The sequence below is a fragment of the Lampris incognitus genome, chromosome 17, assembly GCF_029633865.1.
Source record: "Lampris incognitus isolate fLamInc1 chromosome 17, fLamInc1.hap2, whole genome shotgun sequence".
In the NCBI taxonomy this organism is placed as follows: Eukaryota; Metazoa; Chordata; class Actinopteri; order Lampriformes; family Lampridae; genus Lampris; species Lampris incognitus.
The window spans coordinates 23,873,098-23,895,585 of record NC_079227.1 but is presented as its reverse complement, the minus strand read 5'-3'; the positions used below and the strand labels follow the sequence as shown (position 1 = coordinate 23,895,585).

Here is a 22,488-nt window from a genome sequence, read left to right as displayed (position 1 = left end):
AAAATGAATAGATATGTAACTGTAGATAAAAAAACATCAAAATGGGAGATGTAACAAAAAAGAAAGAAAGCGAAAGAAAGAAAGAAAGAAAGAAAGAAAGAAAGAGTTCAGCACATACTAAAGAGAAAAAAAATACTTGAGATTTTTAACAGAAGATTTTTCTGAATTGAATAAATGAGAATCCTTTCATGCACCCATTGGTTGAAACTTCTTATAGACATCTTAGATTTCAAGATGTCTTTGCACCAAAGTCACGAAGACAAACTGCTGTACATTTAAGCAGTTTGTAATTAAAGTGATTCAGACAACAAACTTTTTTTTTCCTTCTCTTTTTTTTTCCGGGTGTGCACAGTAGCATTCCATGCACTTGGCTTAATCTTGTTATTTTAATTCTAAGGGTTGTGATATTTAACAGTGGTAGAAGTTTCTCTACATTGCTGTAAATCCATCCACACTGACGTGTCTCAGGTTAATCTTTAGACTAACCCAGATCCTAAAAATGGCTTGGCTTAGTAGTGATACCTGTGATAAAGCTAAGTGTAAATATCTTGTGATGTCACCATTAGATGTGGTCAGTCAGGCTCAGCATCTCATACAGTGCATCTGGAAAGTATTCACACCCCTTCACTTTCCCCACATTTTGTTATGTTACAGCCTTATTCCAAAATGGATTAAATTCCTTTTTTCCTCATCAATCTACATACAATACCCCATAATGACAAAGTGAAAAAGGTTTTGTAGAAATTTTTGCAAATTTATTAAAAATAAAAAAACGTAAATATTGCATGTATATAAGTATTCACACCCTTTGCTATGACACTCAAAATTGAGCTCAGGTTCATCCTGTTTCCACTGATCATCCTCGAGATGTTTCTACATCTTGATTGGAGTCCACCTGTAGTAAATTCAATTGATCGGATATGATTTGGAAAGGCACACACCTGTCTATATAAGGTCCCACTGTTGACAGTGCATGTCAGAGCAGAAACCAAGCCATGAAGTCAAAGGAATTGTCTGTGGACCTCCGAGACAGGATTATATCAAGACACAGATCTGGGGAAGGGTACAAAAAAATTTCTACAGCTTTGAAGGTCCCAAAGAGCACAGTGGTCTCCATCATTCGTAAACGGAAGAAGTTTGGATCCACCAGGACTCTACCTAGAGCTGGCCGCCCAGCCAAACTGAGCAATCAGGGGAGAAGGGCCTTGGTCAGGGAGGTGACCAAGAACCCGATGGTCACTCTGACAGAGCTCCAGCGTTCCTCTGTGGAGATGGGAGAACCTTCCAGAAGGACAACCATCTCTGCAGCACTCCACCAATCAGGTCTTTATGGTAGAGTGGCCAGACGGAAGCCTCTGCTCAGTAAAAGGCACATGACAGCCCGCTTTGAGTTTGACAGAAAGCACCTAAAGGACTCTCAGACCATGAAAAACAAGATTCTCTGGTCTGATGAAACCAAGATTGAACTCTTTGGCCTGAATGCCAAACGTCACGTCTGGAGGAAACCAGGCACCTCTCATCACCTTGCTAATACCATCCCTACAGTGAAGCATGGTGGTGGCAGCATCATGCTGTGGGGATGTTTTTCAGCGGCAGGAACTGGGAGACTAGTGAGGATTGAGGGAAAGATGAATGGAGCAAAGTACAGAGAGATCCTTGATGAAAACCTGCTCCAGAGCGCTCAGGATCTCGGACTGGGGCGAAGGTTTACCTTTCAACACGACAACGACCCTAAGCACACAGCCAAGACAATGAAGGAGTGGCTTCGGGACAAGTCTGTGAATGTCCTTGAGTGGCCCAGCCAGAGCCCAGACTTGAACCCCACTGAACATCTCTGGAAAGACCTGAAAATAGCTGTGCAGTGACGCTCCCCATCTAACCTTACAGAGCTCGAGAGGATCTTTAGAGAAGAATGGGAGAAATACCCCAAATATAGGTGGGCCAAGCTTGTTGCTTCATACCCAAGAAGACTTGAGGCTGTAATTGCTGCCAAGGGTGTCTCAACCAAGTACTGAGTAAAGGGTGTGAATACTTATGTACATGCAATATTTCAGTTTTTTATTTTTAATAAATATGCAAAAATTTCTACAAAACCTTTTTGACTTTTTCATTATGGGGTATTGTATGTAGATTGATGAGAAAAAAAAGGAATTTAATCCATTTGGAATAAGTTCCCAACATAATAAAATGTGGGAAAGTGAAGGGGTGTGAACACTTTCCGGGTGCACTGTATAAGAATACTCATGAATGAACGTAATGCCAAATGTTTGTTGGAGAGGAGAAAGTGCAGTTAAGCACATTGAATACTACTGCTACTGCTACCCTGCAGTGGATTCTATAGTTAGTTTTTTTCATGAGCAAAAAAACAAAAAACAAAAAAACAACCATCTAACTGTACAGTTAGACAGTGCACGCACACACACACACACACACACACACACACACACACACACACACACACACACACACACACACACACACACACACACACACACACACACACACACACACACACACACAGTGAGAAAATGGTGGCAACAAAATACACATGCATGGCACATTGTTACTAAACTAGCATAGTCATTTGATACAGGTATTGAGAAGATTTATCTGTTAATGGAATAAAAAAAAAAATCCATTTGTACCAAAAATAAAATGGGAGTGATGGCAAACCAAAACTATTCAGTTTTGTTTTACAACATTTTTGTCAGTCCTGTATGTTCAATGGCATTTACTTTCTGTATGTCAACTTTTTCTTGATTAACGACATAAGTGGGTTTAGGGATATTAATTGTATAGCATGGCTGGTTATATAACCATCTGGGTGATGTTGACTTGGACTCCTTTCTCTTGGCAGATGGCCTTGCGCAGACAGGTAAAGTTCAGGTGAACCCTTACCCCTCCTACCAACTATAATCTATGCATTGCACTAAATTTACAAAGTAGTGACAGAAAAGTAAAACATTTCTACGGTCAAACTTAACGTTTGCCAAGAGTTTTGCTTTGTAATAAGTAATACAGAATGAAATGTCATGCACAGATCATCTTACTTGGGTGAATTTTACACCACCACAGCATACACACGTGTGTATGTGTACATATTGTTTTGACCACACTGTATTATCATGGTGAAAACAAATGCTAAATAAAACAAGGAAGTTAGACATTTAGGAAACCAGCAATGCTATGGCGAAGTATTACATGTGCTTTTGCCCTTGTGACACACTTCTAACCTCATGCAAAGCCGGCCATGTACCCTGGCCTTCCTGCTCAGGTGACGGTGGAGGCTTTATGGCTCCTGATTGCTTAATCGGATCAAGGAGGATTGGTGACATCAGGGCCCAATCCTGTGCCGGCCTGTCGCCAAAGCCAGCTGAGGGGATCAGCTGTGATGAAGAGCAGTGGGACAACACGGCTCAGTCAGTGTGAAGAAGCGACCGGAGGAAGGCACACACTTCATTAGCTCTTAGGAGCTAACACATCTCTCAGATTTTTGGGCATCCCACCATTCAACAGGTATGCTGGCTTTTCCCCAACTATGTAGTTAGCTTCATGTATTCTTATTACTGAACAAGTCATGGTAAATCCGAATGAAGAAGAGGATGCTAGCTAACACATATGAAGCAGGGCTAGGAGAAGTGAATTACCACATGTCACAGGGAGAGGAGTCCTCTGACAGTTAATGATAAGGAACACCAAAGCGGCCATATTCTTTTATAATCATTTGCTGTGTAAGTTTAAGATTGAAATTATGCCTGGGCGATAGCTTAGCACTGTGAATATCATATCTCTATAGGATCACAATCTAAAACAAAGGTCTTATTCTCCTCTAACAGCCAGGATGGCTCGGGATATGTCAGATAAAGAGATCCTGAAAATGGAGCTGGATCAGCTGAAGAAAGAAGTTAGCACACCCCGGACACCAGTGAGTTATTCAATCTCTCTTTGGATGCAATTTTCGCCTTTCCCTTCTCTTGTAAAAAAACATCTTTAAAATGTGTGTTTTTCTTTTTTGGTGCAAATGCATACTGATTAAGTAAGACAATCAGGGGAACCTGTAGTGAGTTTCCAATGCTCAGTGTTTAAAATCCTTGTTTTTTTTAAGTGTTCTCGTTTCTTTCTTGTGGAACAACGTTGAGTTATAGTCACCATTTGTGTTTCCGTCCTCACTCTTGTACAACAGATGGGTGCCAACTGTGCAGAAACCATTGCTTTTGTGGAGGGCCTGGCAGCAGACGACCCTCTGATCAAAGGCGTCCCGGATGACAAGAACCCTTACAAGGGAGACAAGGGAGGCTGCATAATAACATAGCACACAGACGTCCAGGAAAGAGTCCCACTATTTTTTATCAGAGTCGGTTCTTTGCTGTCATGATCTTGTAGAGCGAGTACAAGAAGAAGAAGAAGAAACCCCACAAGCTGCAGATCTGTAATGGTTGTACCGGTTACAAGGGGGGCAGCCCCATTCCCATCACTGGATCATATATCTGTTAATATGAATATGTATCTTTGACAATTTGTAATTAAAGAGAAATAGCTGTGTAAAGCTTTGACCTGGACTGGCTTCTGCTCTTGCTTGAATATATCCCCCGCACATAGGCAGGTTTTACTTCTGGTGGATGGTGACGGACGCCCATGTGAGTTTCTGTACGACAGGACGAAGCCCCTTTAGTCACACGCACGCTACTTAGTGTAATTTGTAATGGGATTTCTTGGCCTGAGCACAGTTGGCTAAGTTAACCTCATGATACACAGCTGCTTCCTGAGTCAAAGTCTTTAATCTTATTCCAAGTGCTTCATCCCTCACTTCCATTTTGGGCTTTCCATCCAATTAGTCCCATTTTCAGCCCCCCCCCCCACACACACACGCCATACATTTCGGATTATGATCAGATAACCAGTAAACTGCAATGGATTGAGTTACTTTACAAAATCTGCCCACAACACCTCAGGGGACAAAAAGCAAGATAATCTCTGGTTATATCTGACATGTATCACAGGGATCGCCAGTTCGAATTCCCGTGTTACCTCCGGCTTGGTCGAGCGCCCCTACAGACACAATTGGCTGTGTCTGCGGGTGGGAAGCCGGACGTGGGTACGCGTCCTGGTCGCTGCAGTAGCGCCTCCTCTGGTTGGTCGGGGTGCCTGTTCAGGGGGGAGGGGGAACTGGGGGGAGTAGCGTGATCCTCCCACGCACTACGTCCCCCTGGAAAAACTCCTCACTGTTAGGTGAAAAGAAGTGGCTGGTGACTCCACATGTATCAGAGGAGGCATGTGGTAGTCTGCAGCCCTCCCCGGATTTGCAGAGGGGGTGGAGCAGCGACCGGGACGGCTCGGAAGAGTGGGGTAATTGGACGGATGCAATAGGGGAGAAAATAAATAAGTATATAAATAAATACATTAAAATAAAATAAAGACCTGGGTATCTGGCTCTATGTACTTTGTTTTTGCCACACATTATCTCTGACCTTGGTTTAGGCCCATAACTCAAAGTAAACTGAATTACCATACAACATAAGCACAAAGTCCACGCGAACTGGCTATCTGTGCAGTATGGACATTGCTCAATCAAAAGGAACATACAAACCTATTGTTTTTTCCCCCTCTATTCTTACACACTGACAGGATTTCCAAGAAAGACGAGATATCATGGATACGGATGAAAAACATACCAAATGTCATTCCAGAGGCGTGACCTGTCTGTGCCCTTTCTCATGCAATTAACTCACCAGATCTACTTATAGTTTTAACAGAATTAAAATAACAACAACAAACCACAACAACAACAACAACAATAATTCTAATCATGATAGTCATCGATCCATCCATCCATTCTCTGCATGTTTTTGGGTCCACAGGGGAAAAGGGGAAAAGAGGAAGGCCAAAGAGGTTTATGGATGTGGTGAGAGATGACATGCAGGTGGCTGGTGTGACAGAGGAAGATGCAGAGGACAGGAAGAGATGGAAACAGATGATCCGCTGTGGCGACCCCCTAACAGGGGCAGCAGAAAGTAGTAGTAGTAGTAGTAGTAGTAGTAGTAGTGGTAGTAGTAGTAGTAGTAGTAGTAGTAGTAGTAGTAGTAGTAGTAGTAGTAGTAGTAGGAAGAGGAGGAGGAGAAGGAGGAGGAGGAGGAGGGGTTGGAGTCTATAGTCTATCTCAGCAAGCTGTGGACAGATGGAGGGCATGGATAAGACCAAGGTGGGTTGCCAGTCCATTGCAGGATGCAAAAATCACTCCCATCCATACATATTTTGGGTCACTTTTTGTCTCCATTTCATCTGTTTTTAAACGATGGGAGAAAATCGGAGCACCCACTTTGAACCGACATGCAAACTGCACACTCCCATGGGCAGGACCGCTGTGCTGCATGACAACAACAAGGATGAGAATGAGGCCAGATCTCACCAGCAATCAGCAATTTTCTAAAATAAAATTTATCTAGTGCTTCACAGTAAAGACGAATGAAATGAAACACACACACACACACACACACACACACACACACACACACACACACACACACACACGTTACACAAGAAAGAGGAGGGTGGCAACAACAAAGCCATTAATAAGGGGAGGGGTGTACTGTAAAGATGTAAAGACATAAAACTGGAAACTGTACGTGTAAAGTCTAACATGATGACACCTTATCTTAATTGGCTTATTAGGGAACAGTCATGATAGCGATATCCACCCTCGACAGCTGTCAGAAAACACTGTGACTGTTGCATATTCGACCATCTTCCTGAGGAAGACCAGGTTAGAGGGTTCAATTCTACTGTGGCGCTGAAATCATTACAACTGTTTCAAACTCACTGGATCGAAACAAATCTCTTGCATTCAATAAAAAAAATTATCAGTGATTTGATTATCTCAAAACCGGCTATTCAATAACAGGATGTTGTGTTACCTCAGTGAAGATATATATATATATATATATATATATATATATATTCAAATTGTGTTAACAGAATTAAAATGACCAGGTAATTGTAAGTGAGAAGTGCACATCGAACCTGTTAAGTGGAAAACGGTCCAAACACTGCTATACTGCAGAAGATTGAACCATCAAACATGGGACATATGAATTACTTAAAAAGATTAATTTCAACAAATACACTTCAAATTTGGTTTGTCACATCATATATTATAGGAGCAGAGGGTGTGCCAATACGCGTTCTCCATTGTCATGTGGATCTTGTCTTTTTTACCAGCTTTATCTTTATTTCTTGACAGGTGCTACATATCTGATCCCTGACCTCATTTCCACACACCTCTGCATAATAAAAGGAGCCCGGAGGATCAAGCGCCTGTCCAGACCGTCAGCTCCAGCGGGCTCCAGTACTCTGCTTCTCACAATGTGGCTGTTGGTTATCTTGCTCTGCTTGGTGATATGGCTCGGTGGAACATACTGGTACCTATTTGGGAAACCGAGCCCTTTCTCACTGGAGTCAGTAAGACCCCCTGGCCCTCGTGAACTTGATCAGAAGAAGAGGGACAAAGTCATCAAACAAGGTAAGATCCCTGCAGTCTTGTAAGAGAAAGACCACTTCAGCTTTGCTCTACCTTGGCAGAGAGGAGTTGTATAGCACCGATGCCCGGTCGAAGGCTCTCTTAAGCAAAAGTTCTCAGATGGACGTCGCAGTAGGTGCACAATTCAATATGATGCAATACGCAACATTGCATGAAGCCATATACCTGTGTTGTGCATACAACTATAACAGAGCACAGTTGTGCATGTCTACTGTTCACCCTCATTTGGATGCATGCGATCTCCAAAAGCCAGTGCAAACCACAATCCAGTCTCAACCTGAAACAAGAACAAACCAATTCTGTTGTCTATTCTGTGGTCTGGTCCAGAACGGGAAATGCAACAGCTGCAAGAAAAAAAAAGAAGCACCACCAACATCTGCACAATGTTCGTAATGAATGCTTTTATCTTAATTGAGAACACAAATGCGAGTCGTGATACAGCCACAACTTCGATCAGAAAGCAGCAAGGATGAAACACAAAAAAAGATCCTCATGCAACACAATCAAAATACTTGGGTGAAACATGAGCTGCTATTTGTCTTTTAATGTCATTGATTTTTAACAAGAATTGTTGAAAAGCACCTGAACGTAATTTTCCAGGGAACTAAATATGAGCCATTCTTTATAGACCTACTCATCGACCTTTATATAAGAGCTTACTGCTGCTGTTAAAGATGAACTATGTACCGTACCAGACAATTTAAAGAGGAGATTCTGGTCATTGCATTGTACAGACCATATCTCCTGCAATGACATTTTACATGCTTTTAAAAGAGTTTCTTGCATTCAGATTGAACTTCATAAAAATGTTCAAATCGATTGGACCCGCATCTGGATGTTAAAATGACCTGACATAATAGTTTTACAGTTAATGTACTTACCAACTTTTATCTAAATGCTTGGTCCCATTTATCACAACTTACATATTGGATTGCATACCAATTACCACAAGTGTTGAAATATACTTTCATCTTGTCAGTTTATCTTAATTAGATTATGACAGGGAGATTATGGTAACAGTCTTATCTGCTCTTTATTACTCCAATAAGAAGCGATACAAGATTAGACTTGGGAACCATACATTTATGGTTGCAAATCTTTTCTTGTGCAACCATCAGACCTTTTTTTTTAATCTACAGGAAATTATGTAACACATCTTTGACCTACAGATTCAACACCGTTCCTCTTTTCATATGGAGTATCTCATTAAAAACACCACTTTTGCAAAAACACAACTCAATAGCACTTAGCAACAACAGCTAAATGTTGTTTGCCATGCAGTTTAGTCCACATTTCTTCTGAATGTGCATCTTGCACATCATTTCTGCACAGGTTTCAGCCTCGACAGGGTGCCACAAGATCTGGATGTCATCGTCATTGGTAGTGGGATTGGCGGGCTTACAGCTGCAGCCACACTGGCCAAAGCAGGGAAGAAGGTGCTGGTCCTGGAACAGCATGACCAGGCAGGGGGCTGCTGCCACACCTTCATAGAGAAAGGCTTTGAGTTTGATGTCGGTAAGAGGACGTGTGCATTTATGAGACGGCTAGACCTTCCATCTTCTCTTTTCTTGTATAAATGCAAACAATGCACATTTTTGCAGTTGAAGCTGCTTTTGTCCCATTTAGGGCTTTTGGGAGGCATACAGATTACAATGCAGAGTATACATTTGGAATCTAAAGAAAATAATTGAAATGTTGACGTATTCGTTGACCTCTTATTTTCTGCGTAGGGCTTCACTACATCGGGCAGCTCCATGAGAACAGCTTGCTACGCATCGCCTTTGACCAGATCACTGAGGGCCAGCTGGAGTTCCAGGAGCTGGATCAGCACTTTGACACCATTCATATCGGCCTGGGTGAGGAGAAACGGGAATACACCATCCTCACGGGTAAGACTGAAATGGAAGCCCACCTGAAGAAACAGTTCCCTGATGACGTGGCTGCCATTGAGACGTTCTTCAAAATCATGAAGGTGCAGACCTATCTGAAGACTCTTACATCCCTTATCGACAAGATTTTTCTGTAAAATGTAATTTTTTTTCTTTTATCTTCCCAAACTTTCTGTTGACTCCAACAGGTGTCAGCTAAAAAGACCCATTACCTGGCGACTCTGAAGTTGATCCCACGGTGGTTGTCTTTGTTTCTGCTTAAGTCCCGCATTGCACACCTGGTCTCCCCCATCTTCAACCTCTCTGGCACATGTGCAACTGACTTTGTGAATACCCTGACCAGTAACAAGGACCTCCACATCATCTTTTCTTACCTTTTCTATGGTAGGTCTGCTTCAATGGATAAGGAGATTTGAGACAATATTCCTGAATTGTCTCGGTGCCGGGCGGCTCCGAGTAGTAAATGTCTCCTGTCTCCTTGCAAATACATCTCCAAAACATCGCTACAGAGGTGTGCTCTCAATCAACCTGCCTGTCTGAATCAGAGAAGAAATCATATCTCTTTTGTGTTCATTTTAAGGTGTTCCTCCAAAGGACTCAAGCATTGTGATCAACGCCCTCCTGATCCATCACTACAAGCGGGGTGCTTACTACCCTAAAGGAGGCGCCAGTGAGATCGCCTTTAATATCATCCGTACCATCCAGAAACATGGGGGCAACTGTCTTGTCAGAGCTCCCGTCTCCCAGATCCTGGTCAATGACAAGGGAGCAGCTTGTGGTGAGAACAGTCTCCATCTTCTACATCAGCAAAAAAGTAACAAACAACAACCTCCAGGTAACCTCTATAAAATTTAAAAAGTAAAAAAAATAAATCTAAAAGTCTCTGCCATGTGATAGGTGTAAAAGTGAGCAGAGGCCAGGAGGAAGTAGAGGTGCACGCTCCGGTGGTGGTCTCCAACTGTGGCATCTTCACCACCTTCCAGAAACTTCTGCCTCCTGAGATCAGCGTCAAGCAAAGTGAGAAATGCTGACTGGTATTTATTAAACGTTGAGTTAAATCGATCAGCAACATTTTTTAAACGTCGTCCGATTCTTAAATACCCTGTGCATTGGCGTCCGGGTGGCGTGGCGGTCTACTCCGTTACCCACCAACACAGGGATCGCCGGTTGGAATCCCCGTGTTACTTCCGGCTTGGTCAGGCGTCCCTACAGACACAACTGGCCTTGTCTGCGGGTGGGAAGTCGGATGTGAACATGCGTCCTGGTCGCTGCACTAGCGCCACCTCTGATCGGTCGGGGCATCTGTTCGGGGGGGGGGGGACGCGCTACGTCCCCCTGGTGAAACTCCTCACTGTCAGGTGAAAAGAAGCGGCTGGTGACTCCACATGTATCGGAGGAGGCATGTGGTAGTCTGGAGCCCTCCCTGGCTAGGCAGAGGGGGTGGAGCAGCGACCAGGCCAAGAACAATTGGGGAGAAAAAAAGGGGGGGGGGGTTAAAAAAAGATACCCTGTGCATCTGAAAGGTAATACTGTAAATCCCATACTCTGTGCTGTTACAGGTATTCAGGACAGACTGGACATGATGAGACATGGCAGGGGATCATTTTTGGTCTTCTCTGGTTTTGATGGGACGCAGGAGGAGTTAGGCCTTGTGTCCACCAACTTTTGGCTGTTCAAAAACAATGACCTCGACACCTCGTAAGTACAACATAGCTCTTGGCCGTGATGACAGGCAGCTTTCAACAGTCACAGGGTGGCGCTATTGTATAAGTAGTAGAAAAGGGGGAAAAATGCAGAGGCAAAGTTGACTTGTCTCAGTTTGGGCCAGGGCATTGCCATTGGGCCCCCTTTTTCTCTACTCCAGCATTGTGTGGGGATCTTTGTTGCCCACTTAAAATAAAGAAACCTTTATCTTTCTGCAGGATGGAAGAGTTTTTTGCGCTGAGCAAGGAGGAGGCACCAGAAAACATTCCCATGATGTTCATCACAATGCCATCTGCCAAAGACCCCGAGGCCAAGATAAGACACCCCGGTACAAACAAACTTACCACAACTACTTCTCACACTCTTCCACCTCCTCATCCTCCTCCATAACGAATTGTTTTATAGCATGATAGGTTGACCTTCACTGACCACATATACGTACTGATGTTTTCAACATTGAAAGATGCTGAATATCTGCTGGGTCACAGCTACATGTGCTTAGTTACCAAACAGAGATATCACCCTTGTAAGGTCACAGCTGTGTGTCCACATATGAACTAGTGTGTGATGTGCCACGCATTTCACGTTCACAGGAAAATCTTGCATGACAATACTGACGATGGTGAAGTACGAATGGTTTGAGGATTGGCAAGACACAACGGTGCGCAAGAGGGGTGATGAATATTACAAGTACAAGATGAGATTTGCAAAGCATCTCTTTGACTGGGCTTGCACCATATTCCCCAAAATCAAAAACAAGGTATGCCAGTGTTACCCACTCTCACACATACACATGTAGGGCCTACACACATTTAGTCTGCGCATGTGCGTATCTCTGCCCATGTGCAGACATATATTAATTTTTGATAAGAATAAAGTCCCTGTTGTTTGGTCTGTACGTGGATGTTTACTCTGTTTCAGAAGAATTGCAGTATTTGACTTGTATGATTCATTTTCAAGCTGGTCTTCCAAGAAGTGGCTACGCCATTGACCAACATGCACTACCTGGGGGCGCAGCGTGGAGCCATGTACTCCGCCGAACACAATCTGGACCGCTTTCACGCCGAGGCCGTAGCAAGGAACAGATGTGACACCCCTGTTAAAAACCTCTACATCTCTGGTACGCAATGTTGTCTCAGGCCACTCGGGCCATTTCACAAAACTGCATGCAAGCAATTCATTCATTGTGGCGTCTAACTGAGAGAATTTGTCTTAGTCTTAGAAAGTATCTAAGTGTCCGGGTAGCATGGCGGTCTATTCCATTACCTACCAACACGGGGATCACCGGTTCGAATCCCCGTGTTAGCTCTGGCTTGGTCGAGCGTCCCTACAGACACAATTGGCTGTGTCTGCGGCTGGGAAGCCAGATGTGGGTATGTGTCCTGGTTGCTGCACTAGCGCCTCTTCTGGTCGGTCGGGATACCTGTTCAGGGGGGAGGGGGAACTGGGGGGAATAGTGTGATCCTCCCACGCGCTACGTTCCCCTGGCAAAACTCCTCACTGTCAGGTGAAAAGAACCAGCTGGCGACGCCACATGTATCGGAGGAGGCATGTGGTAGTCTGCAGCCCTGCCCAGATCGGCAGAGGGGGGTGGAGCAGAGACCGGGATGGCTCGGGCCAGTACAATTGACAATTGGGGAGAAAAAGAGGGGAAAACAAACAAACAAATAAAGTATCTGAACAAGCGGTCAGATTGATTCAGTCACTGTACAGCTGAGAGGGATGATCACACTGTGAAATATGAGTCCATCACAGTGTTTTTCTTCTGCATCCATATAACCTCTGTGGCAGAATGTAGAGTCGCTCTCATGAACCCAGGCAAATGTTTGCTGGCTAGTTTACTTGAACAATGAGACAAAATAAATCAAGATGGCCATGGTAACTTGGAAGTCGTGTGCAGGTGATGTTGAAAAAAACCCTGTTCGAGCTTGTGAGGGCAACACGTCCCCTAGAGGGAAACAGAGTCCAGACTCGTGCATTACAGTCTACATTTCCTTTTTCTCTTCCAGGCCAGGACGTGTTCAGTTGCGGGATAGCTGGCGCGCTGCACGGAGGACTCCTCTGCGCCTCCACAGTCCTAAAGCACATAATCTACATCGACCTGCTCCTCCTCAAGAAGAAGCTGAAGAGGAGGAAGGCCAAAGAGCTGGCCCAGCTAACGAAGAAGAAACTGCAGTGAGACGTCTCTTTTCTTCTCCTGCAGTGAGACATTATGATGCAACAAGGACCCATAATAGAAACCTCTGGTAGATAGTGGCTCCTTTATCTCTGAGCTGAGCTTCGGTCGGTGAAAAGAGATCCACTGAGCTTGCTGACTCGGGGAACGACCCAGAGATATGCGCCACAATGTGTCATTCAGCTGGGATGCCAGGGAATAACATGCACAGCATGTCCAGTTGGTATGCCAAGTAGTCTGTGATGACTCCTTATTTGAATTCAGTGTGTAAAACTTTTTGCAAGGTGGCACAAATGAATGGGAATATATCCAGTGTAACTCTAAAAGAAGGAGCCTGATGCTACTGACTTTATCGTCTTCTTGTATCTTCTTCTTATCTAATCTATTGATCTGTAAATGCAAATTATCTTATTCGTAAATGCATGTTTGTGGTGCAAAACAAGCGTTCTGTTGTGTTGTGTCTCTATATTGAAGAACCATGAATATATTGTGGTTTTAAGTATATAAAAACACTGTGGAACTGCAGTATTTATTTTTTTTGCGTATTGTAATGATGATAAAATCGATTATAGTTCTCACTTTCCAGTGTCAAAAATGTTAAATTATGCTGACAGAAACAGTTGAACAACGGCCTCTTCGAGGGCACAAAGCCGTTGAATAGAGTTCCATGGTGTCATGTGGAAACTCAGATGTGAATGGATGTTGGAAAAGATTTCTTAGCTCAACTGCTTTGGCCTTTCAGCCATTCCAGATTTCCTTCTGAGCATAAAAAACTTTATTTTCATCGTCTGGTGATGTCATCGTTAGACAATACTGACCAAATCTTTTGCCCAAATTCCTCTCTTAGATAGAGGAGCATAGGTCGCAGTTGAACAAGTTGTGCGAGCGGGTCAACAAGAAGTCCCATTCTTGACAGGGCACAGTATGAGGGCTTCTGGTTAAATGAGATAAATAATCCATTAACTGTTAACTGCTTGATTCAGACAGGTTATTGTCATGAAATATTACCAACAGTGGAATTAAAAACCCCAGGTAGAATGGGTAATCCTGGGAAGTGCATTCAAATAGTCCTCTAAAGTGTGTTGGACCAACCTCGCAGACCCTCCTGGGGATACTGGGTCATACCTATGTTGTTCTGACCGGGTTTATAACCCCACTGAGTTGTTTGGGTAAGCGCTTGAATCAAAGTATAGCGCAGAAACCTCAGATTTCCTGTACTAAGTGAACATTTCCTCTGTAAACGGCGAGAAGATTGGCCGGTGAGATGTGGTCTCAGACAGACGACCAAGGGGATCCGAGGAGAAGAATGCCCCCTCTGTCCTAGCTGGCGGTGGGAAGCCAGAGCCTCTCTTTGCTCTTTTACCTCCATCCCAACCTCTCTGTGTGGCGTTGATGCGGCTGCTGCTGCTGCAGCACGCCTGCCCTGTTTATTCTGAGCACTCAACACCTTTTTGCACAAGGCACATCTGACTAACCAGAAGGGCTGAAAGACATATCGTTTTAGCATCGACATCAAAATATTTACCCTGTACATGCAACACTCACACAAAGGATGTAAGGCAAGTTGGGCCCATCAGTCATGTTGCGCTAACACTCTTGGTGGTTAGAAAACAACATCTAGCAATGTCTTCCTTTTTAGGACTAGTCTTGAAGAAAAATATTCTAACACATCTGAAAATTGATATAATTTAGTTTGATTTTATGATCTCTTGGACAACTGACTTTAATTTCTCATTTCTCAAATAACCCTAATCAGTAAAATGGATTACGACATTTATATAGCACTTCGATCAATGCCTCACACACACACACACACACACACACACACACACACACACACACACACACACACACACACACACAGGGTATGGATTTATATATATAATCTATATAAATCCATACCCTGTTTCAATGTTATATCCTTCTCTCACTCCAATATAATATTTTTTCTTGTCTCTTCTGCTGTGTACGTGAATGGTGTGATGTGAGTCTTCCCTGTGTGCATGTATAGTCTGTCCTCCTGCCAGGTCTCCATAGTGACGGTGGTCGCCACCTGGATGCTGCTTGGCACCTCCGCATCACATTCTTTATCTCCTCTCCTCTCCTCTCCTCTCCTCTCCTCTCCTCACTCATCTCATCTCATCTCATCTCATCTCTTCTCTTCTCTTCTTCTCATCTCATCTCATCTCACCTCACCATCAGCTGCTTCTCCGGGGTCGGGTCGCAGTGGCAGCTAGCTAAGTAGGGCACTCCAGATGTCCCTCTCCCCAGCAACGCCGTCCAGCTCCTCCTGGGGGATCCCAAGGCGTTCCCAGTCCAGACTGGACATGTAGTCCCTCCAGCAAGTTCTGGGTCTACCCCAGGGTCTCCTCCCAGTTGGACGTGCCCCGAAAACCTCCAAAGGAAGGCGCCGAGGAAGCATCCTAATCAGATGCCCAAAACCACCTCAACTGGCTCCTTTCGATGCGAATTTCACATTCTTTATATATCTTATAAATCCATATAATGTTTTTATCCTGTTTCCATGTTGTGTCCTCTCTCTCTGATGTGTGACTAATGTCTTTTCTTGTCTCTTCTCCCGTGTATGTGAATGATGTGATGTGAGTCTCCCCTGTGTGCACGGGCAGTCTGTCCTCCTCCCAGGTTTCCATGGTGACGGTGGTCACCAACTGAACACTGCTTGGCATCCTCCTAATCACATTCTTTATACACCTTATAAATCCATATAATTCTGTTATCCTCTTTCAATGTTGCATCCTTCTCTCACTTTGATGTGTGACTAGTGTCTTTTCTTGTCTCTTCGCCCGCATATGTGAATGGTGTGATGTGAGTCTCCTCTGTGTGCATGTGTAGTCTGTCCTCCTGTCAGGTCTCCAAGGTGATGGTTGTCACGTGGCTCAGGTTATCCTCTTTCAGTGTTGTATTCTGTAAATTGTGTTTTATTCTGTGCACACAACATCCGTTGCACGTTGTCCATCTTGGGAGAGAGATCCCTCCTCTGTTGCTCTCCCTGAGGTTTCTCCCCGTTAAAGGATTTTTTTGTTGTTTTTTTAGGGAGTTATTCTTTATCCGGTGCGAGGGTCTAAGGACAGGATGTTGTGTCGCTGTAAAGCCCAATGAGGCAAATTTGTAATTTGTGACAACAGGCTATATAAATACAATTGACTTGAATTGACACACGCATACACACACGCATGCATGCACGTGTGCACGTGCACACACACACACACACACACACACACACACACACACACACACACACACACACACACACACACACACACACTGATGGCAGTGTAAGGTAACAACCAGCTCATCAGGAGCAGTTAGGGGTTAGGTATCTTGCTCAGGGACACCTCAGCTTTTTCACAAGGAGGAGCTGAGGATTGGACCAGCAACCTTCCAGTTACCAGACGACCTGCTCTACCTCCCGAGCTAAGGAAGGCTCTCTTCTGAATACAACTCTTCATTCCTGATACCTGGTGAAAATGAAAAACAGCTAAAGTGAAGAGAGCATTAAGGGAAAAGACATCAACCAGGAGGGAGAAAAGAAAATTATATGGACTTTGCCTGGCTGGAAATTCAGTCAACCATAACATGTAATTACCTTTGCTCGGTAATGTGCAGTAGTACTTCACTGAAATTAGATGCCAATGTGAACTCTTATTCTCTCTCTCTCTCTCTCTTTTTTTTTTGCACTGAACTCCAGAGTTCAGTGCAAAGATATTCCAGCTGTATGACGCTGTACACAGATAGTCTGCTTTGAAACCGTGCCTAAGCTATCCCAGGGGCTTGCGAAAACAAGTGCAGAGGGAGAAACTGAAGATGCCATTTAGACAATGTCATTTTCTCCTCTGCTGTATACAGCGAAATTAGTCACTGGAAGATGATTCAGGTAAACAAAAATGAGTTTGAGGAGTTTTGCCTGACCAGTGTGAATACTTCCCCAACCCCCTTCTCTTTTTGTTCCCCCTCTCATGGGTGGCTGACACATGTTAAGACACGCTCTTCTATCAATAGAGGCCCAGAGGGGTGGGTCTCAACAACTTAGCCTGTCCAGTCTCCACTATCTTATTTATCTTGCCGTCTTTTAACACGGAGACCCACCACATTCACACACACACACACACACGCACACGCACACGCACACGCACACACACACACACACACACACACACACACACACTCAGTGTTGTGATTTACTTTGTGCTTTCATTGACATTAGCACAAGGTGAGCAGTGGAAATCCTCTCTCCTCTAAGGCACCCCTGCAACATGGAGAGCTCTGATTGGTGGAGAGATACTTGTTGCCGATCTCTCTCTCTCTCTCTCTCTCTCTCTCTCTCTCTCTCTCTCTCTCTCTCTCTCTCTCTCTCTCTCTCTCTCTCTCTCTCTCTCTCTCTCTCTCTCTCTCTCCCTCCTTTCAGCCAGATTTCTTTCTTTTCCAGATGGTTGGGCTCCTCCCCATAGATCCAGGCTTGGCAGGCCGGCCTGCTGCAGCCTCCCACAGTTTAAACCCAGCCAAGAGCCACAGCTGCTTCCAATCTCAGGGCTCTTATAACAGGGTCTGAGTAGACGGCCCAGACGAGAGGAAGACACAGTCTGAGCGCTGCCCGCTGGACAAGACAGGGCTCAAAGGCAAAAGCAGAGAGTCACACCCAAACATGATCACAATTAGGGGATATCACAAAAAGGCAGGTACACATAGGACCATTACTACTGACCTGCCTGCCAATCATCATGCCCTTACATTCTTTGTTACAGACATACATACATACACACACACACACACACATGCATACATATATATATATATATATATATATATATATATATATATATATATGTATGCATGTGTGTGTGTGCGTGTGTGTTTGAGGATGTAATCCACAATAAAAAAAATAAAGTAAAGCAATCACAGATGTCTTTGACTTTGTTTCTATGAAAGAAACGTAACCGCAAATCATTCTCTTTAAAGCGCGCATAAACTCCTGGTTAAGGCCATCGTATTGTTTAATTAGATGGAAAGTCCCAGACAAAAAAATGGCAGCGCCTTACACATTTTGTCCCCTTTAAAAGTCTGCGATACATTGTTGCTTCCCTCAAATCTACGCCCTCATTCACCTACGGGGTCGCCGCAGCTGCACCGCATACTCTTTGTCTTAGCTGCGCATCGGCGGAGAACAGATGACACTCTGGGGTGAGGCTTGAACCTTTACACTGACCTCTTGTCTCACATCGCTATTCACAAATCATCACAATAGAAGAATCAGTTTTCCTCCTTTTCGTTTTCACAGTGCAGGAATCAGGCGGCTAGAGGAAGACTCTCAGGTCGTTAAAAAGACCCGAGCAGCCAATTTAGGGGCTTGATTGATGATGGAGATTGTGCTCAATAAACCAAATAGATGTCACAGGTTCTGGATCTGTCATAGGTAACTTTTGCAACAAATACGAAACTCACTTGGGCTTTCCCCGTTTGGACCGGCTGATAAGAGTTCTTGTGTAGTAACATATGTTACGGGTAATGTGAAAAAACGGTTAATGTGCAAACTACCCAGTTAATGTGCAGATTACCCAACGGGGCATTTAATGTGCACATTACCCACCAGAACGGGTTATCTGCACATTAACCGGGTAGTCTACACACTACCCGCTTGGATGGTTAATGTGGATGGAACGAAACTGCAACTCATCTTTTTACGATATTTTGATATTTAAATCAGCAATAGGCCTTTAGCCTAATGACTCATGAAGTGAGGCCATCTGAGGAATCACAAGTTGTGGTAAATGAAAGAACAGACGTTGGTGATATCATTCTGTCTTTAGATCAACGTTTTCCCCCCACTTGTATAACGAGGCTATTAGCATCAAAGAACACAAACATGAGCCCTCCTCGCTCTCTATCTGATCCCTGATATGAATGAATAGCCTACAAATCTGACAAGGCTGAAAAGAAATATCAGTCTCGACCATCTCCCGTCAGGCTGTTATAGCCTACTCTCACTGGAGACATGCGTCATTCAACCAATCCCAAATGGCAATCACTCCGTGGACAGACCGGTAAATAACACTTTATGGAAGAGGGGTACTGGCAGGGAAAATACTAAGACTAGATGATATGAAGCCCAGTATGTAGGAGCAGAAACAGCGAAAAAATGTCAAAATGCATTTCCTGTCTGCCAATCAGGCAAGAAAAATGAATGAACAGGCGATACCCTTCAGATGCACTTTTACACAACCGATCAAAAAAGACAAAAAATGTGCCCGATCCCCTCCCTCGCCTGGCTAATATAGCCTAGTAGCAGACTACCCGGTTAATGTGGATAATGTGGTTCGTTCTATCCACATTAACCGCCCAAGCGGGTAGTGTGCAGACTACCCAGTTAATGTGCAGATAACCCGTTCTGGCGGGTAATGTGCACATTAACCGCCCCGTTGGGTAATCTGCACATTAACCGTGTAGCTTGCACATTAACCGCTTTTTCACATTACCTGTAACATATGGATCATGATGCTGGACCCGTATCACATATGTATCACAGATACACATCCGTGGATGTGTATCTGTGACACTACCTCCTTGGAAGACTGTATTACCAATGTCTTTCCACAGCCAACCATTTGAATCAGGTCTATGGAATGTTTTCTTGGCAGGCCTCAACTTTCCCTTTTCAGCTGTTAGCAATATTTCCTGTGGGGCTGCTCTGCACATTTGATTATAAATTATGTTGCATGTTGCAGTTTGGGCAACTCAGAAAAGAGACAAGATTGGAATGGGGAGGTCTGCGGAAAAAGGAGAACATGGAGACCTCAGCTTTGCACAAAGCAAAGCCACCTCTTTTCTCAAAGGTCCAATCATCACCGTCTATTCAAGCGCTTCTCGTGTGTCCGCGAAGACTTCCATCACTTCCACACGGTTCGCTTTTCATCGGCACATTTGGAAAAAAAACGATACTGAGCAACATTCAAGCTTCTGCTCAATCGTAAACCAGCTTCATGTATAACATGGTAGATAGAGCCCTGAGAATATAAAAAAAGTGATGGGTCTTCTGTCTATTTGGACTATCTCCTCAGCCAGGCACCCAGGAACAACAAACGATTACCTTTGACCTCTGAGCCGACGACAGATCCCAGCAGTGGAATAACGGTCTCACGTAAACCTTGGGTCTCTGCCTGCACAGTTGGAACCCCGGTGAATAATGCAAAACGTCTGATAATGACACACGGTGCCAGAGGGAAACATTTTCCAGCCTGCTATGAGAAAACAACATCAATCACTACCTCCAGAACCACACAGCCACACTCCTTTACACCGTTTCACTGCTTTAGCGAGGACTGGAATCTCTGGCTTGGTTCCAGAATGAAATGTCAGATAGGATGGGAGATTATAGGGCATTTGGACTATTTTGAATTGTAAACGGTTCAATAAGCGATGATTATAGCTGAACATTCAATGAAAAGAAAAAAAAAGTCCAGCCTGTCAGTACCTTTTGAAAAACTGGCCCCCAAGCCAATTGGTGGGATCAGACAGAGTAGCACAGGAAACAGGAAAAGGCTCTGCTAACTGAACCAAGAATGTTGCCCCAGTTAAGAGTGACTGACTCGTTCTCTTAACCGGGGCAACATCTCTTTCACACCCATCTGGACGACGTGAGGGCAGATCCTCCTTCCAGTGGATGCTTCAGTCATCCAGGGGCTCAGATTTCCCCGTTCAGTGTTGAGATTCTCCCCCAAAATCAACTCTCACTTTTTATGCACGCCCCTCCCTCCCCTGCACACAGTTGAAATGCCTTCATTCATCATGATGTATCTGCATTCATCATTGCTCTTTCTATTTCTGTATCTACTGCGGTCTTGCAGCTGCACAATGATTTAACATGTGACATTTGGGAGAGCCTACCTTTGGCTACGTTTGAAAGAGTATGCACCAGAGACGGCCATTTTGTGGGAGTGATCCCAGCCATTCTTACAAAGCAATGACTCCTGTGGACTGCCCTTGCATAAAGAGCCAGTAGTTTACTTGTTAGCTAAAAACAAAACAAAACAAACAAACAAAACAAAAAAATAACAAACAAAAATACCCAAAAAAGCTTTCTGATCTGAGCAAGAAAGGGACTGAATCAGTGGGAGAAGCTGAGAAAATAGTTATCTTCCCCTGAATTTGTACACCTGCAATTTTGAGCAATCAAATTTACTCTTGCTTCAAAATAAAGATTTTTTTTTTTAGCTCTATTCAAAGGCCTGGTTGGACTTGATTTTTGCAGATTCGGGACAAGCGAAAGCAAATACTATTTGTAAAGACATTGTACAGTCTCAGGCCCCAGACACAGTCTGTTTATTTTTTCTACTCAGTGCAGACATCAGGAGCATGTGGCCAGAAGGTGGCAGGCTCAATTCCCGGATGGATTCCAACTGGTATTTGCCCGATATGATATCACAAGCTGGTCCGATTCGTCAAAGCCAAAAACATCAAATAGGATGCAGAAAAAGCTTGTGCTCTAACTAACATGGCAGCACAGCTAATCTAACATGATCATAATAATATTTCATAATAATATTTTCAGTAATGTCAGTTATCTGGAGTAACATACCACTCATCAGTAACTGGTCCAGTATTAGTATCAGAACCTATTGGTGATAACGCTTTAAGTGATGACAACATATAAAAACACTACAACACAATGTGCGGGTCCTTCTTCCTCTGGGATTATGGAAAAACTCTGTGAGCAAACACATGTGCAGCGGGGCAGGGTCTGGGATGTCATGTGTTGCCTCTCAGTTTCAGTTTCCAGCCGGCGCACACTAATTCTTTGGTCTTGATCTCCAGTGGAAACGGGGCTGGGTGTTCTCTCCTGTTGGGACGGGGTCATTTTCCCTGGCCATGCCTCACTGGCCCCTAGGTCTGGAAAGGAGGCCTCACAGCGTGACGATCCCTAAGGGGTCGTACAGCCATGTTTTCACTTCAGATGTTAGCAGGATGACCCCCTTTCATGCATTACCTCTCAGTTTAGGCTTAAATACAATTCCAGAGACGGGTATTGCAGCACTGTATCACACATCAGTGAAATTGTTTCATGTTGATTATGCTGTAGTCCACTTACTTTAATTGTTCTATCGCTATCAATCACCATATTCAATTTACAGAAATGAAGCTTTGTAGAGCTTTATAAGTACTGAAAAGCAAAT

The 22,488-nt window shown here is 44.0% G+C and overlaps 2 protein-coding genes across 2 annotated transcripts; both read left to right on the top strand.

The window, feature by feature from the left end:
• Positions 1 to 3,442: 3,442 nt before the first annotated feature.
• gngt2b (guanine nucleotide binding protein (G protein), gamma transducing activity polypeptide 2b) lies at positions 3,443 to 4,312 on the top strand. The gene is made up of 3 exons (XM_056297709.1): positions 3,443 to 3,516; positions 3,837 to 3,925; positions 4,184 to 4,312. The coding sequence occupies exons 2-3, from the start codon at positions 3,842 to 3,844 to the stop codon at positions 4,310 to 4,312; spliced, it is 213 nt and encodes a 70-aa protein (XP_056153684.1). The 5' UTR covers positions 3,443 to 3,516; positions 3,837 to 3,841.
• A 3,044-nt stretch (positions 4,313 to 7,356) lies between these two features.
• si:ch1073-13h15.3 (inactive all-trans-retinol 13,14-reductase) lies at positions 7,357 to 13,306 on the top strand. Its single transcript, XM_056297615.1, has 11 exons — positions 7,357 to 7,516; positions 8,867 to 9,049; positions 9,265 to 9,506; positions 9,612 to 9,807; positions 10,004 to 10,201; positions 10,321 to 10,440; positions 10,983 to 11,121; positions 11,346 to 11,455; positions 11,721 to 11,887; positions 12,088 to 12,247; positions 13,137 to 13,306. Exons 1-11 carry the CDS (start codon positions 7,360 to 7,362, stop codon positions 13,304 to 13,306), a joined length of 1,842 nt encoding a protein of 613 aa, XP_056153590.1. The 5' UTR covers positions 7,357 to 7,359.
• Positions 13,307 to 22,488: the final 9,182 nt, after the last annotated feature.